Source organism: Pantherophis guttatus, chromosome 13 (assembly GCF_059756535.1).
Source record: "Pantherophis guttatus breed Tessera chromosome 13, ASM5975653v1, whole genome shotgun sequence".
NCBI classification, from domain to species: Eukaryota; Metazoa; Chordata; class Lepidosauria; order Squamata; family Colubridae; genus Pantherophis; species Pantherophis guttatus.
This window is the reverse complement of record NC_142075.1, coordinates 4,817,835-4,834,228: the sequence shown is the minus strand read 5'-3', so window position 1 is coordinate 4,834,228 and position 16,394 is coordinate 4,817,835. Positions and strand designations below refer to the sequence as shown.

Here is a 16,394-nt window from a genome sequence, read left to right as displayed (position 1 = left end):
TCGGGGAGAGGATATTGGGGTGCGTAAGACAGGGATGGGTTACGGTATGGGGCTTAATCGTATAAGGTGTGCATTCTGAAATTCTCAAAAGAGCAACCAGGATGATGAGGGGACTGGAGGCTAAAACATACGATGAACAGTTACAGGAATTGGGCCTGGTTAGTCTAGTGAAGAGAAGGACCAGGGGAGACACGATAGTAGCAGTCTTCCAATATTTGAGGGGCTGCCACAGAGATGAAGGGATCAAGCTATTTTCCAAAGCACCTGAAGCAGTGGTGAAATCCAAATTTTTTTACGACCGGTTCTGTGGGCTTGGCTTGGTGGGCATGGTGTGGCTTGGTGGGCGTGACGGGAAGGATATTGCAAAATGTCCATTCCCACCCCAGTCCAGAGGAAGGATATTGCAAAATCCCCATTCCCTCCTCACTCCTGGGGGAAGGATATTGCAAAATCTCCATTCCCAACCCACTCTGGGGTCAGCCAGAGGTGGTATTTGCTGAACTGCTCAAAATTTCCACTACCGGTTCTCCTGAACCTGTCAGAACCTGCTGGATTTCGCCCCTGATCTGAAGGCCAGACAAGAAATAATGGATGGAAACTGATCAAGAAGAGATTCAATCTGGAAATAAGGAGGAATTTTCTGACAGTGAGAACCGTCAACCCATGGAACAGAAGTTGCCTTCGGAAGTTGTGGGAGCTTCATCCCTGGAGGCTTTCAAGAAGAGACTGGACTGCCATCTGTCAGAAATGGTGTAGGGTCTCCTGCTTGGGTGGGGGGTTGGACTAGATGACCTACAAGGTCCCTTCCAACTCTGTTAATCTGATAATCGGCCTTGGTTTCCCTTCCAGGCAAAGTGGTGGGCATCCTGCAGAAGAACTGGCGTGAGTACGTGGTCACTTTCCCCTCCAGGGAAGAGAATCAGTTGCACAGCAAAAACGCCCAGAAGGTTCTTGTGACCCCTTGGGATTACCGGATCCCTAAAATCCGAATAAGCACTCAGCAGGCCGAGGCATTGCAGGTGAGCGGTCGTTTGGCCTTCCCTCAGAGTCCAGCGGGTGTGTGAGCGAGCGACTTCTGACACCTCTGACGTGCTTTCACCTCAGGATTTCCGGGTTGTCGTACGTATAGATTCTTGGGAATCAACCTCACTGTACCCCAACGGACATTTTGTGCGGGTCGTGGGCCGGATAGGCGATCTCGAAGGAGAAATACAGACGATTCTGGTGGAGAATTCCGTTTCGGTTAGTCCTTTCTCCGAGGCACAGGTAAGCTCTTGTTGTTCTTGTTTTTCTTTGGTGAAAATTAATTTAATTTAATTTAATTTTAGGGGCGGTACACAAGTAGTCCTCAACTTACAACCATTCGCTCAGCGACCAAAGTTACAACGGAATTGAAAATTTTTTCACACTTAACATCTCTTGCAAGCATCCTTGTGGTCACTTGGTAAAAATTTGGATGCCTGGCATCGTTCAGTGTTTATGACGGTTGCCATATCCCAGGGTTATGTGATCACCAACTTACAGCAACTTCAGGAGTTTCTCCCCAAAATTAGACACCTTTGGCCTAGATGATTGAGTCTTCGTTGACATATTGCGAGTCATTTTGGGGAGAAACCCCCAAAGTCGGTGTAGCAAGAGATGGTACATTCCTACGACTCTCTGACTCTGCCTAATTTTGCTCTGACGGATGATGTTGCTTGGATGAGCAACGAACCATCTCAGATTAACAAAGTGTTAGCTGTCCATCTCAAGGCTTTGAAAAGCCTCTGACGATCCCAGCTGAGCCGCGTGATCATCAGAGGCTTTTTTTTTTTTACTTTTAAAAGCAATTTTTTTAAAAGAAAAAAAAAAGATTGCGCGCCACAGCTGATCATTCCCCCCGTACGCTGTTCTACTTACCGCATGCCTCCTTTTGGCATGCACTGTGTGTGCGCACCTCGCATTTGGTGCGTGGTGCGCACTGCATATGCGCAGCCAGCAAACTGGTAGTAAACCGGTTCAGATTTCACCACTGGCTCAGTTATACCAGTGCTCAGTTTATGACGCAGTGGTCTCTTTGTCCCTGTAGATGTGTGAGATGCCCACCCTCGTCCCGGAGAAGCCATGGCAAGTAAGTCCTGAGGAGGAGCAGAAGCGCCTCGATCTGAGAGAGACCCATTTGGTCTTCAGCATTGACCCCAAAGGCTGCGAAGACGTGGATGATGCCCTCTCCATCAGGCTCCTTCCCAACGGCAACCTGGAACTGGGCGTCCACATTGCCGACGTAACGCATTTTGTGGCAGCCAATTCTTACACCGATACAGAGGCCAAAGCAAGGTAGGCCTTTTCCCGTTTAATCATGCCAAGAGTCATTGAAGAAACGACAGCTAGTCCTCAACCTACAACAGTTCATTTAGTGACCATTCGAAGTCACAATGGCACTGAAAAAAGTGACATATGACCACTTTCCACACTTACAACCTACAGCATCCCCATGGTCATGTGATCAAAATTCAGATGCCTGGCAACTGACTCATATTTATGACGGTTGCAGTGTCCCGGGGTCATGTGATCACTTACTGTGACTTTGACAAGCAAAGTCAATGGGGAAGCAGACTCACGTAACAAACATATTACTAATTTAACAACTACAATGATTCACTTAACAAGTCTGGCAAAAAATGGGGCAAAACTCACTTAACAACTGTCTCGCTTAGCAACAGAAACTTTGGATTCAGTTGTGGTCGTAAGTCAATGACTGTCTGTAGAACAAGAATATTATGCTCTGAATTTTGATCACGTGACCATGGGGGATGCTGCGACGGTCGTAAATGTGAAAAATGGCCATGTCGGGTTTTTTTTCACTGCCGTTGTAACTTTGAACGGTCACTAAACAAATGTCTGTAAGTCAAGGACTGCCTGTATGATTTGCCCAAATTATTTTTAGCCTTTGTGCTACTCCTGATGTTATTGGTTTCTAATGTCACATTAACTTCACATTTTCCTTAATTATGGCTTGAATAATTCACAGTTGGTTAGGATTGTGAAATGGGCTGAGCCATAAACCGTGGTTTATTTATCACGATTGCTGAGAGAGTCAAAAAGCTCCGTTATGTCCTCATATAAAATTTGAGCCCTACATCAGTGTTTCTCAACCTTGGAAGCTTGAAGATGGGTGGACTTCAACTCCCAAACTCCCCCAGCCAGCGCTGCTGCCTGGGGGATTCTGGGAGTTGAAGTCCACCCATCTTCAAGCTACCAAGATTGAGAGACACTGCCTACATTAATCTATTTTCGTTTTTCTTCTCTGTTAAAACTTCCTCGGTGAATTGTTTCTGCTAAAAACAATTATTCTGAACTAAACCGAGGCATCCATGTCAGCAAAGATTGTGTGTGTGTGTGTGTGTGTCTTTGAGTCACTCTTGTCTCCTGAACAGGTCCTGACAGTTTTCTTGGCAAGGTTTTGGAAGTGGTTTGCCATTGGCTGCTTCGTAGGGCTGAGACAGAGTGACTGGCCCAAAGTCACCCAGCTGGCTTTTGTGCCTCAGAAAAATCTAGAACTCAGGGTCTCCTGGTATCTGGCCTAAGGCCTTAACCACAACCCCAGACTGACTCTCAACAAAGATTAACGTGTTACGATGAATCCAAATGCTATATGAAAGCTACACTTCTTGTCTAGATAAAATTATTTTATAGTCAGTAATTAAAAGCCTGAACACGTCCGGAATATGTTACCAAGCAAGCTGCCTGGAGCTGTCCAGGCAGTTGCCAGGAATCAAGACTGAATCAAAGGCTTAAAAAATAACCACGGTGCTACAAAGTGTGTCTGATTTTTTTTTAAGCTTCAAAATGTGCAATGAGAGAAAAAAACCATTGACTACTTTTGCTCCTGATTTCTTTAGGGCTACTACTTACTACTTAGCTGACCGTCGCTATGACATGTTGCCTGCCATCTTGAGTGCCAATTTATGCTCCCTTCTTGGGAACGTGGACAGGTGAGTTATCAACTCCTTGCAGTGGGGAAGTTAAGCTAAGCCCCTCGTAGTACGCCTTTTCACCAACACTAACTCTTGTGGGAATTATGACTCTAAATATAAAGACTTGCAGTCTTTTAACTAAGAAAATACAAGCTACTTTCCTGCTGAGTGCGTGATTGGGTTCACCCACTGCAGTAAAAGCCACTGGTTTTCCAAATTATATGGTTATATTATATGGTTTTTATTCAGAAAAGACAGAGCTGGATAGACTACTCACAGGAACAGAGGATAAATTAATAAAAAAAAAACTTTATAATTTTTTACTTGGCATTGAATTGGAGGAGGAGCAAGTAAAGGAAACAATGATAGCCTGGGCAAAGAATTTTGGCTATTCAATTGATTTAGATAAATGGCAACAGTTATGGGAAAGGAATTATAAATTAACAATGTCCACTGCATACAAGGAAAATCAATATAAAATGTTTTATAGATGGCATATGCCCCCTGAGAAACTGGAAAAAATGTTTAAAGATAAATCAGCTAAACGTTGGAAGTGTCACCAGTTACCAGGTTCATATTATCATATGTGGTGGACATGTTTAGAAGCTAAAAACCATTGGAATAAAATTAAGATATGGCTGGAAGAAATGATACAATAACATATTGATTTAAAACCAGAGCTGAGTTCCTACTGGGTATCATCCAAGAAAAAATTAGTAAAGAAAGTATCTATTTGATTATACTTATAATAGCAGCTGCAAGGATTGTTTATGCACAAAATTGGAAAGCAGAGAAAATACCTTTGGAAGGAGAAGTAATTAAAAAAATTTTAGACTGCAGAAATGAATAGATTGACTTTGATGATTAAAGAAAGAGAAGATTCAGAATACTTTTAAGATATGGAATCAGTTTTACCATTGGTTAGAAAAGAGATACAAAATAAGTAAATTAAGAGTTATGTACAAAAATGCTACAATTAGAATATTGTGTTAATAATAATAATAATAATAACAATTATTATTATTATTATTATTATTATTATTATTATTATTATTATTATTATTATTATTATTATTATTTTATTTCTATACCGCCCTTCTCCCAAAGGACTCAGGGCGGTGTACAGCCTATTTAAAAACACAGACAAAACAACAATATAAAATTTAAAATAATTAAATAAATTGGCTCAGATTTAAAACCCAAAAAAATTTAAATACCCCAATTTAAAACTATTGTGTTGATAGTCCGGCCTGGCGGCACAACAGGGTCTTCAATGCGCAGCGAAACACCCGGAGGTCGGAGATCTTACGAATTTCCGGGGGCAGTTCGTTCCACAGGGCTGGGGCTCCCACAGAGCCCAGGCCTGCGAGAGGGGGGAGTCTCGCAGCGCAAGAAGGTCGGTTTTTTGGAGCGGTTAGTGTTGAATTGTTATAAACTTGGCGAGAATGAAGATAGAAGAAACAACAAAAAGAAGAACTTTTGGAGACAACACCGAGATGTCACATGGAAGGAATGACTGATATATTAAATGTTTGTTTGTCTAAAAAATAAAAAACTTTTTTTTAAAAAAAGCACCTGGTTTTCCAGTAGGGTATGAAAAAACCCTATTTGGTTGGATCCGTGCTTCATATTAGGTCCAAGTCTGTTAGCTTTACTAGTCCTGACGAAAAGCATTACCTGGAATACGAGCTCTGTTTTCGTTATAGGGTTACAGTAGCAGAATCTTGCAAAGGGAAAGTACTTTGCCTAGGACAGGGGTTGGCAACCTGCAGCTCCGGAGCCGCATGTGGCTCTTTCATCCTTCTGCTGCGGCTCCCTGTCGCCAGTCAGCTCCACAATTGATAGAGCTTTCAGTTAGGACAGGTAGGGGAAAAAGGAGGCCACACTAGGAGGAGACTCCATGGTGGGGGAACCGGACTTCCGGTCAGCTCCAGAATTGAACGGGGGGGCTTCCGGTTAGGACCTTCGTGACTCTTTGAGTGTTTAAGGTTGCCAACCCTTGGCCTAGGAAAAGATTGGACAACCATTTGTTTGAAATGGTATAGTGTCTCCTGCTTGAGCAGGGGGTTGGAATAGAAGACCTCTAAGGTCCCTTTCAAGTCTGTTATTCAACTCGGTTAAGAAGATCCGTGGTGGCGCAGTGGTTAGAATGCATTATTGTAGGCTACTTCTGCTGACTGCCAATTGCCAGCATTTCGGTAGTTCGATCCTGACCAGCTTAAGGTTGATTCAAGGCTCCTTCCATCCTTCCGAGGTGGGTCAAATGAGGGCCCAGATTGCAGGGGGCGATATGCTGACTCTGTAAACAGCTTAGAGAGGGCTGCAAAGCGGTATATAAGTCTAAGTACTATTGCTAATAGACAGAATCTTGCCGGACTAAAACTCTAACCTTCTCACTTAATACATACAGTCTGGGAGATTCTAGGGTGTGGCTACCTTGGACCTTTTCCTCCCTTCCTTAACCAGTTCAGGGCTGCAGAATCTCTTTATCTTGGGCCTCTCTCTAGAATGTGTGCTTCCTCCCTGGTGCACATTCATTAAATTTCATTTTTACTCTTTGGAAAGCTAAGGAGGGTCACTTCTGAGATGTTTCCCACGCCCTCCCTCCTTCTGCAGGCTGAGACAAGTACCATGTTTCCCCGACAATAAGACCCTGTCTTAATATATTTTTTTTAACCCTGATATAAGCGCTTGGCCTTATTTTCGGGGAGGTCTTATTATTTTGGGGCGTATGGAGCAAGATGGGGCTCCTCTTGCCATCTTACCTGATCTCCAGCTCTCTGTTTAAATATTTTTGGGGAGGACTTATATTCATGGGGAGGCTTATTTTAGCACATGTGCTCAAAAGCCCGATTGGGCATGTTACAGGGGTGAAATCCAGCAGGTTCTAACAGGTTCTGGAAAACCGGTAGTGGAAATTTTGAGTAGTTTGGAAATTTTGAGTATCTTCTCTGTACCTCCCAAGAGAGAGAGATCTAAATGTCAGGTCATTTTTCTTTTTGTGCCTATCCCCCTTCAAAATGCCGTCCTTCCACCAAAATAAGGCTTGGAAGTGTGGAGTGAGTGCTTTAAATGACATGGAATACTTGTAAACTTCTTTTCTGCATTGTTATTATTATTGTACAAAACATTGTGTCAACCCTGAAGCTGACTTGACCGAGGCCATTTTGAGGCTTCAGTGTTACCACACTGGAGCTGAGGGGTAGGGAGGGGGGGGAATAGAGATAGATGGGGTTTGTAGCCAAAACAAAATACTTTCTCCTGGGAACCAAGGACATTCTCACAGGTGATCGGAGAGAGGAGGCGTGAAGTTACCATACCTTGTAGTAATGACACCTTGATTGGATCGTGTGACTGATAGTTGGGGGAAGGAGGAAAACCAGGGGTGAAATCCAGCAGGTTCTGACAGGTTCCGGAGAACCGGTAGTGGAGATTTTAAGTAGTTCAGAGAACCAGCAAATACTACCTCTGGCTGGTCCCACAGTGGGGTGGGAATGGAGATTTTGCAATATCCTTCCCCCAGGAGTGGGGAGGGAATGGGGATTTTGCAGTATCCTTTCCCTGGAGTGGGGTGGGAATGGAGATTTTGCAGTATCCTTCCACTGCCACGCCCACCAAGCCACACCACACCACCAAGCCACGCCCACAGAACCAGTAGTAAAAAAAAATTGGATTTCACCAAAGGAAAACTTTAAGTTTTAATTAGGTGAAAACTGCGGGAACATTCAGAGTCGGTTTTTACCAGAACTGTGCCAATATGATATATCCAACAAAACTGTCCTTTGAGGAATTTACCTGCTGCGGAGTTCTGTGTGCTATGGCTGTATGACTTGGAACCCTGACACCTTGCTTGTAAGGGTCTTCATCAGGGATGGTTTGCATATTTGTTTTCAGGTATGCCGTGAGCGTTATCTGGGAGCTGGACAAGGCCTCTTACGAAATAAAGAGAGTCCGGTACAAGAGAACCATCATTCGCTCTTCTTACAAACTCTTTTATGAGGCCGCCCAGGCTTTGCTAGAGGGAGACCTGACTGCTGCCGGGGAAATCCCGGAGCTCAAAAGCATGGAAGAAAATACACGGAAACAGAAGTTAGATGAGCTGAAGTGGGCCATCGGGAAGTTAACTGACGTTGCCCGCCATCTCCGAGCCAAACGCAGCAGCTACGGAGCCCTGGAGCTGGAAGGGATGGAAATCAGGGTTCAGCTGGACGACAAGAAAAACATCGATGACCTTATCCCCCGCCAGCCGCTGGAAGTCCACGAGACAATAGCCGAGTGCATGATTCTGGCAAACCACTGGGTGGCCAAGAAGATTTGGGAGGTTTTCCCCTACCAGGCGCTGCTTCGTCAGCACCCGCCACCCCGGCAGGAGTTTTTTTCCGAGGTCCGAGAATGTGCCAGTGCAAAAGGCTTTTCGATTGACACACGGTAAGTAGATGTATCATTTATTTAGCATGTGGCATATTATACATGGACTGGCAATATAAATTAACATTTCAACTAGATGACTAGAACCCAATAAAAGATGAAAGTCAAAATGAGCTATGTTCAAATAATTATGTCTAGGCCATTTAACCACTGAAGTGCAGCATTGTGTTCTGACCCAGTTCCCCAAACACGACAAACCCTCTGTGGTTAAACCAATGATTCCTTTATTAGGAGCACCAGCAGCCCCGGCAAAAAGTTTCTCTCTCCGTGCAGGCTAACAAGTCTGTCCGGCAAGGAGATGAATAGTTGTCTGCCACACCTATTCATCTCCACCCTCCGCCTTTTATCCCCAGAGCTAGGGTGGGGCCTCGCTAGCAGCGGTGGCTCTTCCGTCCCAAGGACCGGCCCATAGATTTCCACTGTTCTCCTCTCCTCTGCCTTCTGTGCATCCGCGCGTCAGGCACTGGACCCAGCTGTTCCTCCTCTTCATCTTCATCATCAGCCACCTCCAGACTGGGGAGCTGTTGACTCTCCATCTGAGGGCTGATGGATGGCCCAGGCTCTGTCTCTGTCTCTCTCTCTCTGACAGCTCCTTTCCCTCTTCCCCCTCGGAGCTCTCAAGTTGCCTTGATGCTGACCCCGACTCCCATGCCTCCTCCTCCTCTGATTTGGCTGCTGGAGCTGACATACCACAACACATTGTTTAAATTTTTAAAAATCAGATACTGGACCAGTATATACCCTGAGTTTATAGCCAGTCACAATATAATCTACAGTTTGATATGGGACCCCACAGTCACACTGAGGAGAGGATGCTATGCCCCATTTATACAGAGAGTCCTGGCAGACGCTGTGTGAGGTGCGAATCCTATTTGGGATTGCCCATTGCTGACGTGGTAGTAAGCAATTATTCTAGGCCCGTGATGGTGAACCTATGGCACGCATGCCGGAAGTGGCACACAGAGCCATTGCCAAGTTCACATGAAGCTGTGCATGCGCGTGTGCCCCAGCTGGTGTTCAGGCCTCTGGTGTACATGCGCGCAATTCAGGGGACCCAGCTGGTCTTCGGAGCTCTCCTGCGCATGCGTGCGTGTTTGCGCATGTGCACGAGATGACTGGTGCACAGTGCACGCATGCGCAGGCAGCATTTGCACTTATGCATTGTGCACACAAAAGCTGTGCGCATGCGCAGATGGTGTGGTTGCGCATGCAGCACATGGGGAGGAGCCATGCGTTAACGCGGATGGTATGCGAGCGCGTGCAGAGCGCTCCTGTTCAGCACTCGGTAAGTAAAAGGTTCGCCACCCCTGTTCTAGGCTAATGAGTATTCTACTAAAAAGGATTTATGTGCAGGGTACGGCATAGGAACATTCTCATTGTGACGGTTCTCCAAGAGCATTAACAGCAATGTTAGACTTGTAAGCCATGAAACTCAGTTATTATACGTCTTTGCCCTGGGGCCATCCAAGCAACACTGGTCAGCTTTCTCAGCCTCTGGAGTTTGTGTGGGTCCAAATAGGAAGAACTGCTTCAACTTAACTTAGACAAGATTAATGTCTGTGGGCTTCAAGGTCCCCTGGCTCTAGTCATCATGGTTTAGAGAGGGAGTAACAATCCTTCAGGCATCTCCCCTGGATTTGCAACTCCTACTTGAGCAGCGGCTGGCGGCCATGCCCAGGAAGGTCTTTGCACAGTTTCATTTGGTGCATCAGTTGCGCATATTCCTAGATCTGGAGGCCTTCCTTCAAGGTCACTCACGCCTTCTCACCTCCGGATTGGATTGTTACAATGGACTCTGCATCGGGCTGCCCTTGAACACCATTTGAAAATTTCAGCCGGTCCAGAACTCAGCAGGAAAACCATGATGCAACTATGAGATACCAGCATTGCATGAACTACACTGCCTCCAACTGGGCTTCCCAGAGCAATTCAAAGTGGTCGTTTTCTTAACAGATTAACAGAGCTGGAAGGGACCTTGTAGGTCATCTAGTCCAACCCCCCCCAAGCAGGAGACCCTCCACCATTTCTGACAGATGGCAGTCCAGTCTCATCTTGAAAGCCTCCAGTGATGAAGCTCCCACAACTTCTGTTCCATTGGTTGATTGTTCTCAGAGTCAGAAAATTTCTCCTTATTTCCAGGTTGAATCAGTTTCCATCCATTATTCCTTGTCTGGCCTTCGGGTGCTTTGGAGAATAGCTTGACCCCCTCCTCTCTGTGGCAGCCCCTCAAATATTGGAAGACGGCTATCCTGTCTCCCCTGGTCCTTCTCTAGACTAGCCATGCCCAGTTCCTGCAACCGTTCTTTGTATGTTTTAACCTCCAGTCCCCTAATCATTTTAGTTGTTTTTTTATAGTGTGGTGACCAAAACTGGATGCAGTAGTCTAGGTGTGATCTTACTAAGGCTTTATAGAGTAGTATTAGTACCTCTCTTGATCTTGACTGCAGATTAGGATTGCATTGGCTTTTTTGGCTGCCGCTGCACAGAGTTAGCTTTATTATAGTTTTCAACTTCAAAGCTCTATAGGACAGGGGTTGGCAACTATGCCCCCTTTATGACCTATGGACTTCAATTCCCAGAATTCCAACTTCCATGCATGGCTGGCTCAGGAATTGTGGGAGTTGGAGTCCACAGGTCGTAAAGGGACCATAGTTGCCCACTCCTATTCTATGGCATTGAGTGATTAAGAGAAGTAATTATAGTTCTTTCGTTGACAGATCTAACAAGGCATTAGCTGACTCTCTGGACAGAGCCGTGGACCCTTCTGACCCCCTGGTGAACCAGCTGTTGAGGTCTATGGTCACTCAAGCCATGTCAAACGCCGTCTATTTTTCAACTGGATCATTTCCCGAGGAAGACTTCTTCCATTACGGTATTTGCTGTAATGTGGGCAACCTGTCTGTTTCTTACTTCTGCAGCTGCTCTTGTGGACTTTGGGCTTATTCGTGTCCTCTCCACCTTAGGTCTGGCTCTGGATAAATACACCCACTTCACATCGCCTATTAGGAGGTACGCAGATATAATTGTCCACAGACTCTTGTTAGCGGCCACTTCAGCAGAAGATGGAGTCGGTGCAAAATGTGGCTTGCTTGGCAATAAAGAACTTGAAGAGCTATGCAGACATATCAACAGCAGGAACCGGGTAAGGTTACAGACCAGTTTCCTTTTATCCATGCTCCAACAGAGAAAAACCATGCTTGAGGTTTGAAAACTTTTCACTGTAGCAATTCTGGAGATGTTCCAAGAATGACAGTATTCTGTCTAAAATGGTACCTTGGTACTCGTCGTTAATGGATTTGAGGCGCAAAAAGTACTAAAAATGACAAGTATCAAACAAACTGCAAGGAAGGACTTCCTGGCTGTCCCATTTCCTGTGCATCACTGACCTTCCCAGCATAACTGATGTCGTCTCCGCCTGTCCCCCTCTTCCTTTTGCAGCAACCTTCCCAGCATGGCCGACTTCCTGTCCTCTGCGGCCGTCCCCCTCTTCCCAGTTTCTAGCCCACTGTTTTAACCAGAACCCCAAACTGGCTCTCTAAACCTGATTTTTCTTTTAAATAGCCATGGTGGGTTTTCTATTTGAAGGGTATTGATTAGCTTGTTAGAACAGAGCAGACCAGCAATTCAGACAAGAGCCAAAGAAACGGCAGGCAGCATGAGGGGTACTGGATTTGACAGCATCTGAGACTCTAAAACGTTTTGAAAGCAACTTCTGTGGCTAATTGCAATTGCTTTCTTCGGAAAGGCGGCCCAGCACGTTCAGAAGGAATCCACAGGCCTTTTCCAGTGCATGTTTTTCAACGACAAGAGTCCTGAGAGGGAGGAGCAGCGCTCAGCGGACGGAGTGATCTATTCCATCCGAACCAACGGGGTGCTCGTCTTTGTGCCAAGGTGAGGAGGTATTCTGCCCCAGTTACGGACCCCAAAGAACGCAGCACACCACAAAGTCCGTTCAAACCTTAATTTACTGAATAAACCAGTCTTTTACAACAAGGGCTGTTAATTAACTGCACTAACAGCTGCCAACAATTCAAAGAATAACAACTGAAAACTTACTATGGTTGGCAGAATGCCCAGAAGCAATTTGCAGGAAGCTGATAAGATAAGCAGGACAAGACAGGAAGGTATGTGAACGAAGTTGTTCCCTGCAAATTGCTTCAGTCGACGTTCCTTCTTAAATAGGCTAAGGAAGTGGCCAATTAGCCCCAAGCCTTACTCTCGAGAAGACCTCCTCCTGAGGAGCCACTCCTGCCTTTTGGCAGCTCTGCGCACCCGTGCATTGAGAAGAGGCTCTCCTCTTCTTCCTCTTCACTTATGGGAGCTTCTGGAGGTTCTGAAGGCCCTGGCTGAATCCCCGCCTCTGGCACCACATCTTCTCCAGCCTCCTCATTGTCCGACTCGAGCGCCAGCTGCAAGGCTGCTGGCGCAGCACCACACCAGTCTCCTCGCTGTCGGAATCAGCTACTAGCTGCACAGGCCGTGTATGGGCCACAACAGGAGGCATCTTGAAGAGAGGTGAGGAAAGGCCGTGGACGTGGCAAGGCGCTGGAAAGCAAGGGCAGAATTTCAGGAAAGAAATTGTCCTGAATTCATTGCAGTAAAACGTTTTGTCAAGGTAGAGTCAACCGATGAGAGACAGCTAAACATAGAAACCTGGGAAAAGGTTCCAGAGAGATCTCAGGGTCAGCTAGCAAAGTTTTTTTTGCAGGCAGTGGATGGTAACAGTCTTCCGAGCAGGGTCTCTGCCAAACAGATGCTGTGGTTTAGACCAGGGGGTCTCCAAGGTTGGCAACTTTTAAGACTTGTGGACTTCAACTCCCAGAAGCTTTGCTGGCTGAGGAACTCTGGGAGTTGAAGTCCACAAGTCTTAAAAGTTGCCAAGCTTGGAGACCCCTGGTTTAGACCTCAATTCATGTAACGGCATGTGAGAATGACCTTGGGACACAGGAGGAGGAAGAACCGCAGCCTAGACAACATCATGCAAATGGCAATCTCAGCCCAGGGAAGGAAAAGAGGCGTGGGAAGTGTCTCAGAAGGGACGCCCCGCCCCCCGTTCTCTGGAAAGGAAAAGTGAGGGAGAAGGGTTTTCAGACTTCAAGATTCTGTTACTGTAATCTTACGATAAAGGTAGTGTTGTGGCCCGCCAGCAGCCAGCTGAGTTGGTGGGAAACTCCGACAGTGAGGAGGTTGGCAAGGAACATGGGCCAGTCCTGGAGTCTGGGGAAGGCTGTGATGAGTGCTCTGCATTGGAGGCAGAGATGGGGCCAGGGCCATCTGACAGTTATCAGCTGCCTTCAGAGTTAGAGAAAAGTAGGACAGAAGAACAGCTGGAGTCTGTTCCCAGCGTGCGCATGCACAGAGCTGCCAGGAGAAGGGAACAGCTAAGGAACAAGGGTCGACTCGGGAGTAAAGCCACAGGTGGACAATGAATGGCCCCTCCCAGAGGGAATAAAGAGGAGCGAAAGGGGAGGGGAGTTTGCAGGAGACAATTAGTTCGCTTAATTGGTTTGTGACTCTCAGAGAATCCTTGCCAAGTTTTGAAGTTATCCGCCTGGCAGCTCTCCCAGCCAGATAAGGTCTGTGACTGCAGATTCTCCCTTGAAAAGACTTTGCTGGATGTGAATGTGAGGAATTCACAGTAACTTAATAAAAAGGGGTTTTTGTTGGGACCAGGATTCTGCTTCATGCTCTTGGGAAGCCTAGGTCAGAACAGGTAACTTTTAGTATTCATGTCTACGGAGATTCTCAATCATCCAGGTCATGGTTGACCCCAAAGTTCTTTTCCAAAAGGTGGCTGGACTTGGGTTTTTTTCCCTTTGAAAACGTTTGGCTTCCCATCCAAGAAAGGAAGACTGAAGACTATTTCTTGGATGAGAAGCAAAACTTTTTCAAAGGAAAAAACCCAAGTCTTGGTGGCGCAGCAGACTAAAGCACTGTTAAGTAAAACCAGCTGCCTGCAATTACTGCAAGTTCAAATCTCACCAGGCTCAAGGTTGACTCAAGGTGACTCAGCCTTCCATCCTTCCGAGGTAGGTAAAATGAGGATTGTGGGGGCAATAAGCTGACTGTATAAAAAAAGGAACACCGCTTGGGGGGGGGCAAAAAAAGCCCTACTAAGCTGGTATATACAAAAGTATGAAGGCTATTGCTTAACGCATTGTAAGCCGCCCTGAGTCTCCAGAGAAGGGCGGCATATAAATCAAACCAAGAAAGAAAAAGAAAGAAAGAAAGAAAGAAAGAAAGAAAGAAAGAAAGAAAGAAAGAAAGAAAGAAAGAGAAAGAAGGAAGGAAGGAAGGAAGGAAGGAAGGAAAGAGAAAGAAGAAAGAAAGAAAGAAAGAAAAAGAAAGAAAGAAAGAAAGAAAGAAAGAAAGAAAGAAAGAAAGAAAGAAAGAAAGAAAGAAAGAAAGAAAGAAAGAAAGTCCAGTCACCTTTTGGGAAAGCACCTTTAGTACTCATGGTTTGTACTTCTGGATCTTTCGCATCTGCCTCTGGAGTAGGTGCTCCAGTGAGCATGCTCTGAGTCGCTGATACGGAGTGCATTTTCCTCCCCCAAATAAAGTACCGGGGACATGATTTTCAGGATGCCAATCCAGAGTGCTCTTCAGCAGCCGATCCAGCAGCCGCTTGGTTCCTTTAAACTCAGGGGTGTCAAACTTTATTTCATTGAGGGCTGCAGCAGGGCTGTGATGACCTCGGGGGGAGCCAGAGTGGGTGTGGCCAGCTTGACGTCACTCCTGTCGGGGGGCGCCTGCGGTGGCCCGAGTACCCTGCCAGTGAAAACGGGCTCCCGAGCTCTGTTTCCAGCTGCGACGGCCTCCTGCAACCCTCTGCCAGCAAAAACAGAGCTCGGGAGGGCTGTGGCCGGATCTGGGCCCCGGGCCGTGAGTTTGACACCCCTGCTTTAACTTGCGGCCAAAGACTTGTATTTGATGAATCAGCTTCCTGGCTGTTAAATATAAAAGTATAAAGCAGTGTTTCTCAACCTTGGAAGCTTGAAGATGGGTGGACTTCAACTCCCAGAATCCCCCAGCCAGCGCTGCTGGCTGGGGGATTCTGGGAGTTGAAGTCCACCCATCTTCAAGCTTCCAAGGTTGAGAAACACTGGTATAAAGGATCTGGCTGAAGTGTCAAGCAAGCTGTTTCTCTTACAGGTACGGCATTAAAGGGGCTGCCTATCTGAGGAGCAAGGAAGGGTTGGTCATCTCCTGTCCAACCGATGGGGACTATGAATGGCAACCTGGTTCTCTGCAGCGCTTCCCCAGCAAAATTATCGCCACTCCCACGGTCGGAAAGCCTGTGACTTTGAATCTCTTCGATCATGTGACGGTAAGTGATGTATCTTTACAACAGGGTCCCCAACCCCCGGGCTGCGGCAACAGTTAAGCGGGCCATCAGGAACTGGTCCATGCAAGCAAGCAAAGTCCCATTTGCACACGTGCGGGATCCAGACAGCGCGTGTAACCACGCCCCTCCCTGATCTGTGGGAAAACCTTCCCTCCATAGAACTGGTCCTTGGTGCTCAAAAGCTAGGGGGCCGCTGCTTTACAACACGCACCAGCAGTTTACGTAAACTTGCAAGAGTGTCAGCTGCCATCTTATGCTCGCTTGTGCTTGGCTACTATTTGGTGACAGTGCCAGGAACAGTGGAGAGGAAGGGAACTGTAACGGGGAAAGCGAAAGTAAGTGCTGTTATCTCGAGATGCTGCTTCAAGGTCATCCGGCATATCAGCTGCATACCAAACGGTGTCTGTATTGTCCATTAAGAAAACATCTTGCTTGAACCTCATTGGTTGCCCGGGGGTGGGTAATGGGAGGTAGATAAGGGGTGGGATAAAGCTGAACTAAGGGATTTTGGCGTGCAGTTTTCATTTCTGGCTTTGCATTATTGCAATAAGCTTGATTTCTAAGAAAACTATATTTCTCAACAAAATGGGAGCCAAGGATTGTTTCTATTTAGGAGTTTAATCCGTGTCAGGTCTGACAGAGATTTACTCCAAGTTGTTCTTACC

General features: G+C 46.3%; 1 protein-coding gene across 1 annotated transcript in view; it reads left to right on the top strand.

The window, feature by feature from the left end:
• DIS3L (DIS3 like exosome 3'-5' exoribonuclease) overlaps positions 1 to 16,394 on the top strand; it is a 38,564-nt gene that overhangs the window by 21,636 nt on the left and 534 nt on the right. Inside the window, exons 8-16 of the mRNA XM_034435454.2 lie at positions 850 to 1,019; positions 1,105 to 1,266; positions 2,069 to 2,316; positions 3,882 to 3,974; positions 7,851 to 8,384; positions 11,102 to 11,256; positions 11,348 to 11,526; positions 12,130 to 12,275; positions 15,537 to 15,711. Of these exons, the coding sequence (XP_034291345.2) occupies positions 850 to 1,019; positions 1,105 to 1,266; positions 2,069 to 2,316; positions 3,882 to 3,974; positions 7,851 to 8,384; positions 11,102 to 11,256; positions 11,348 to 11,526; positions 12,130 to 12,275; positions 15,537 to 15,711 (1,862 nt within the window). The remainder of the gene's footprint in view (positions 1 to 849; positions 1,020 to 1,104; positions 1,267 to 2,068; positions 2,317 to 3,881; positions 3,975 to 7,850; positions 8,385 to 11,101; positions 11,257 to 11,347; positions 11,527 to 12,129; positions 12,276 to 15,536; positions 15,712 to 16,394) is intronic.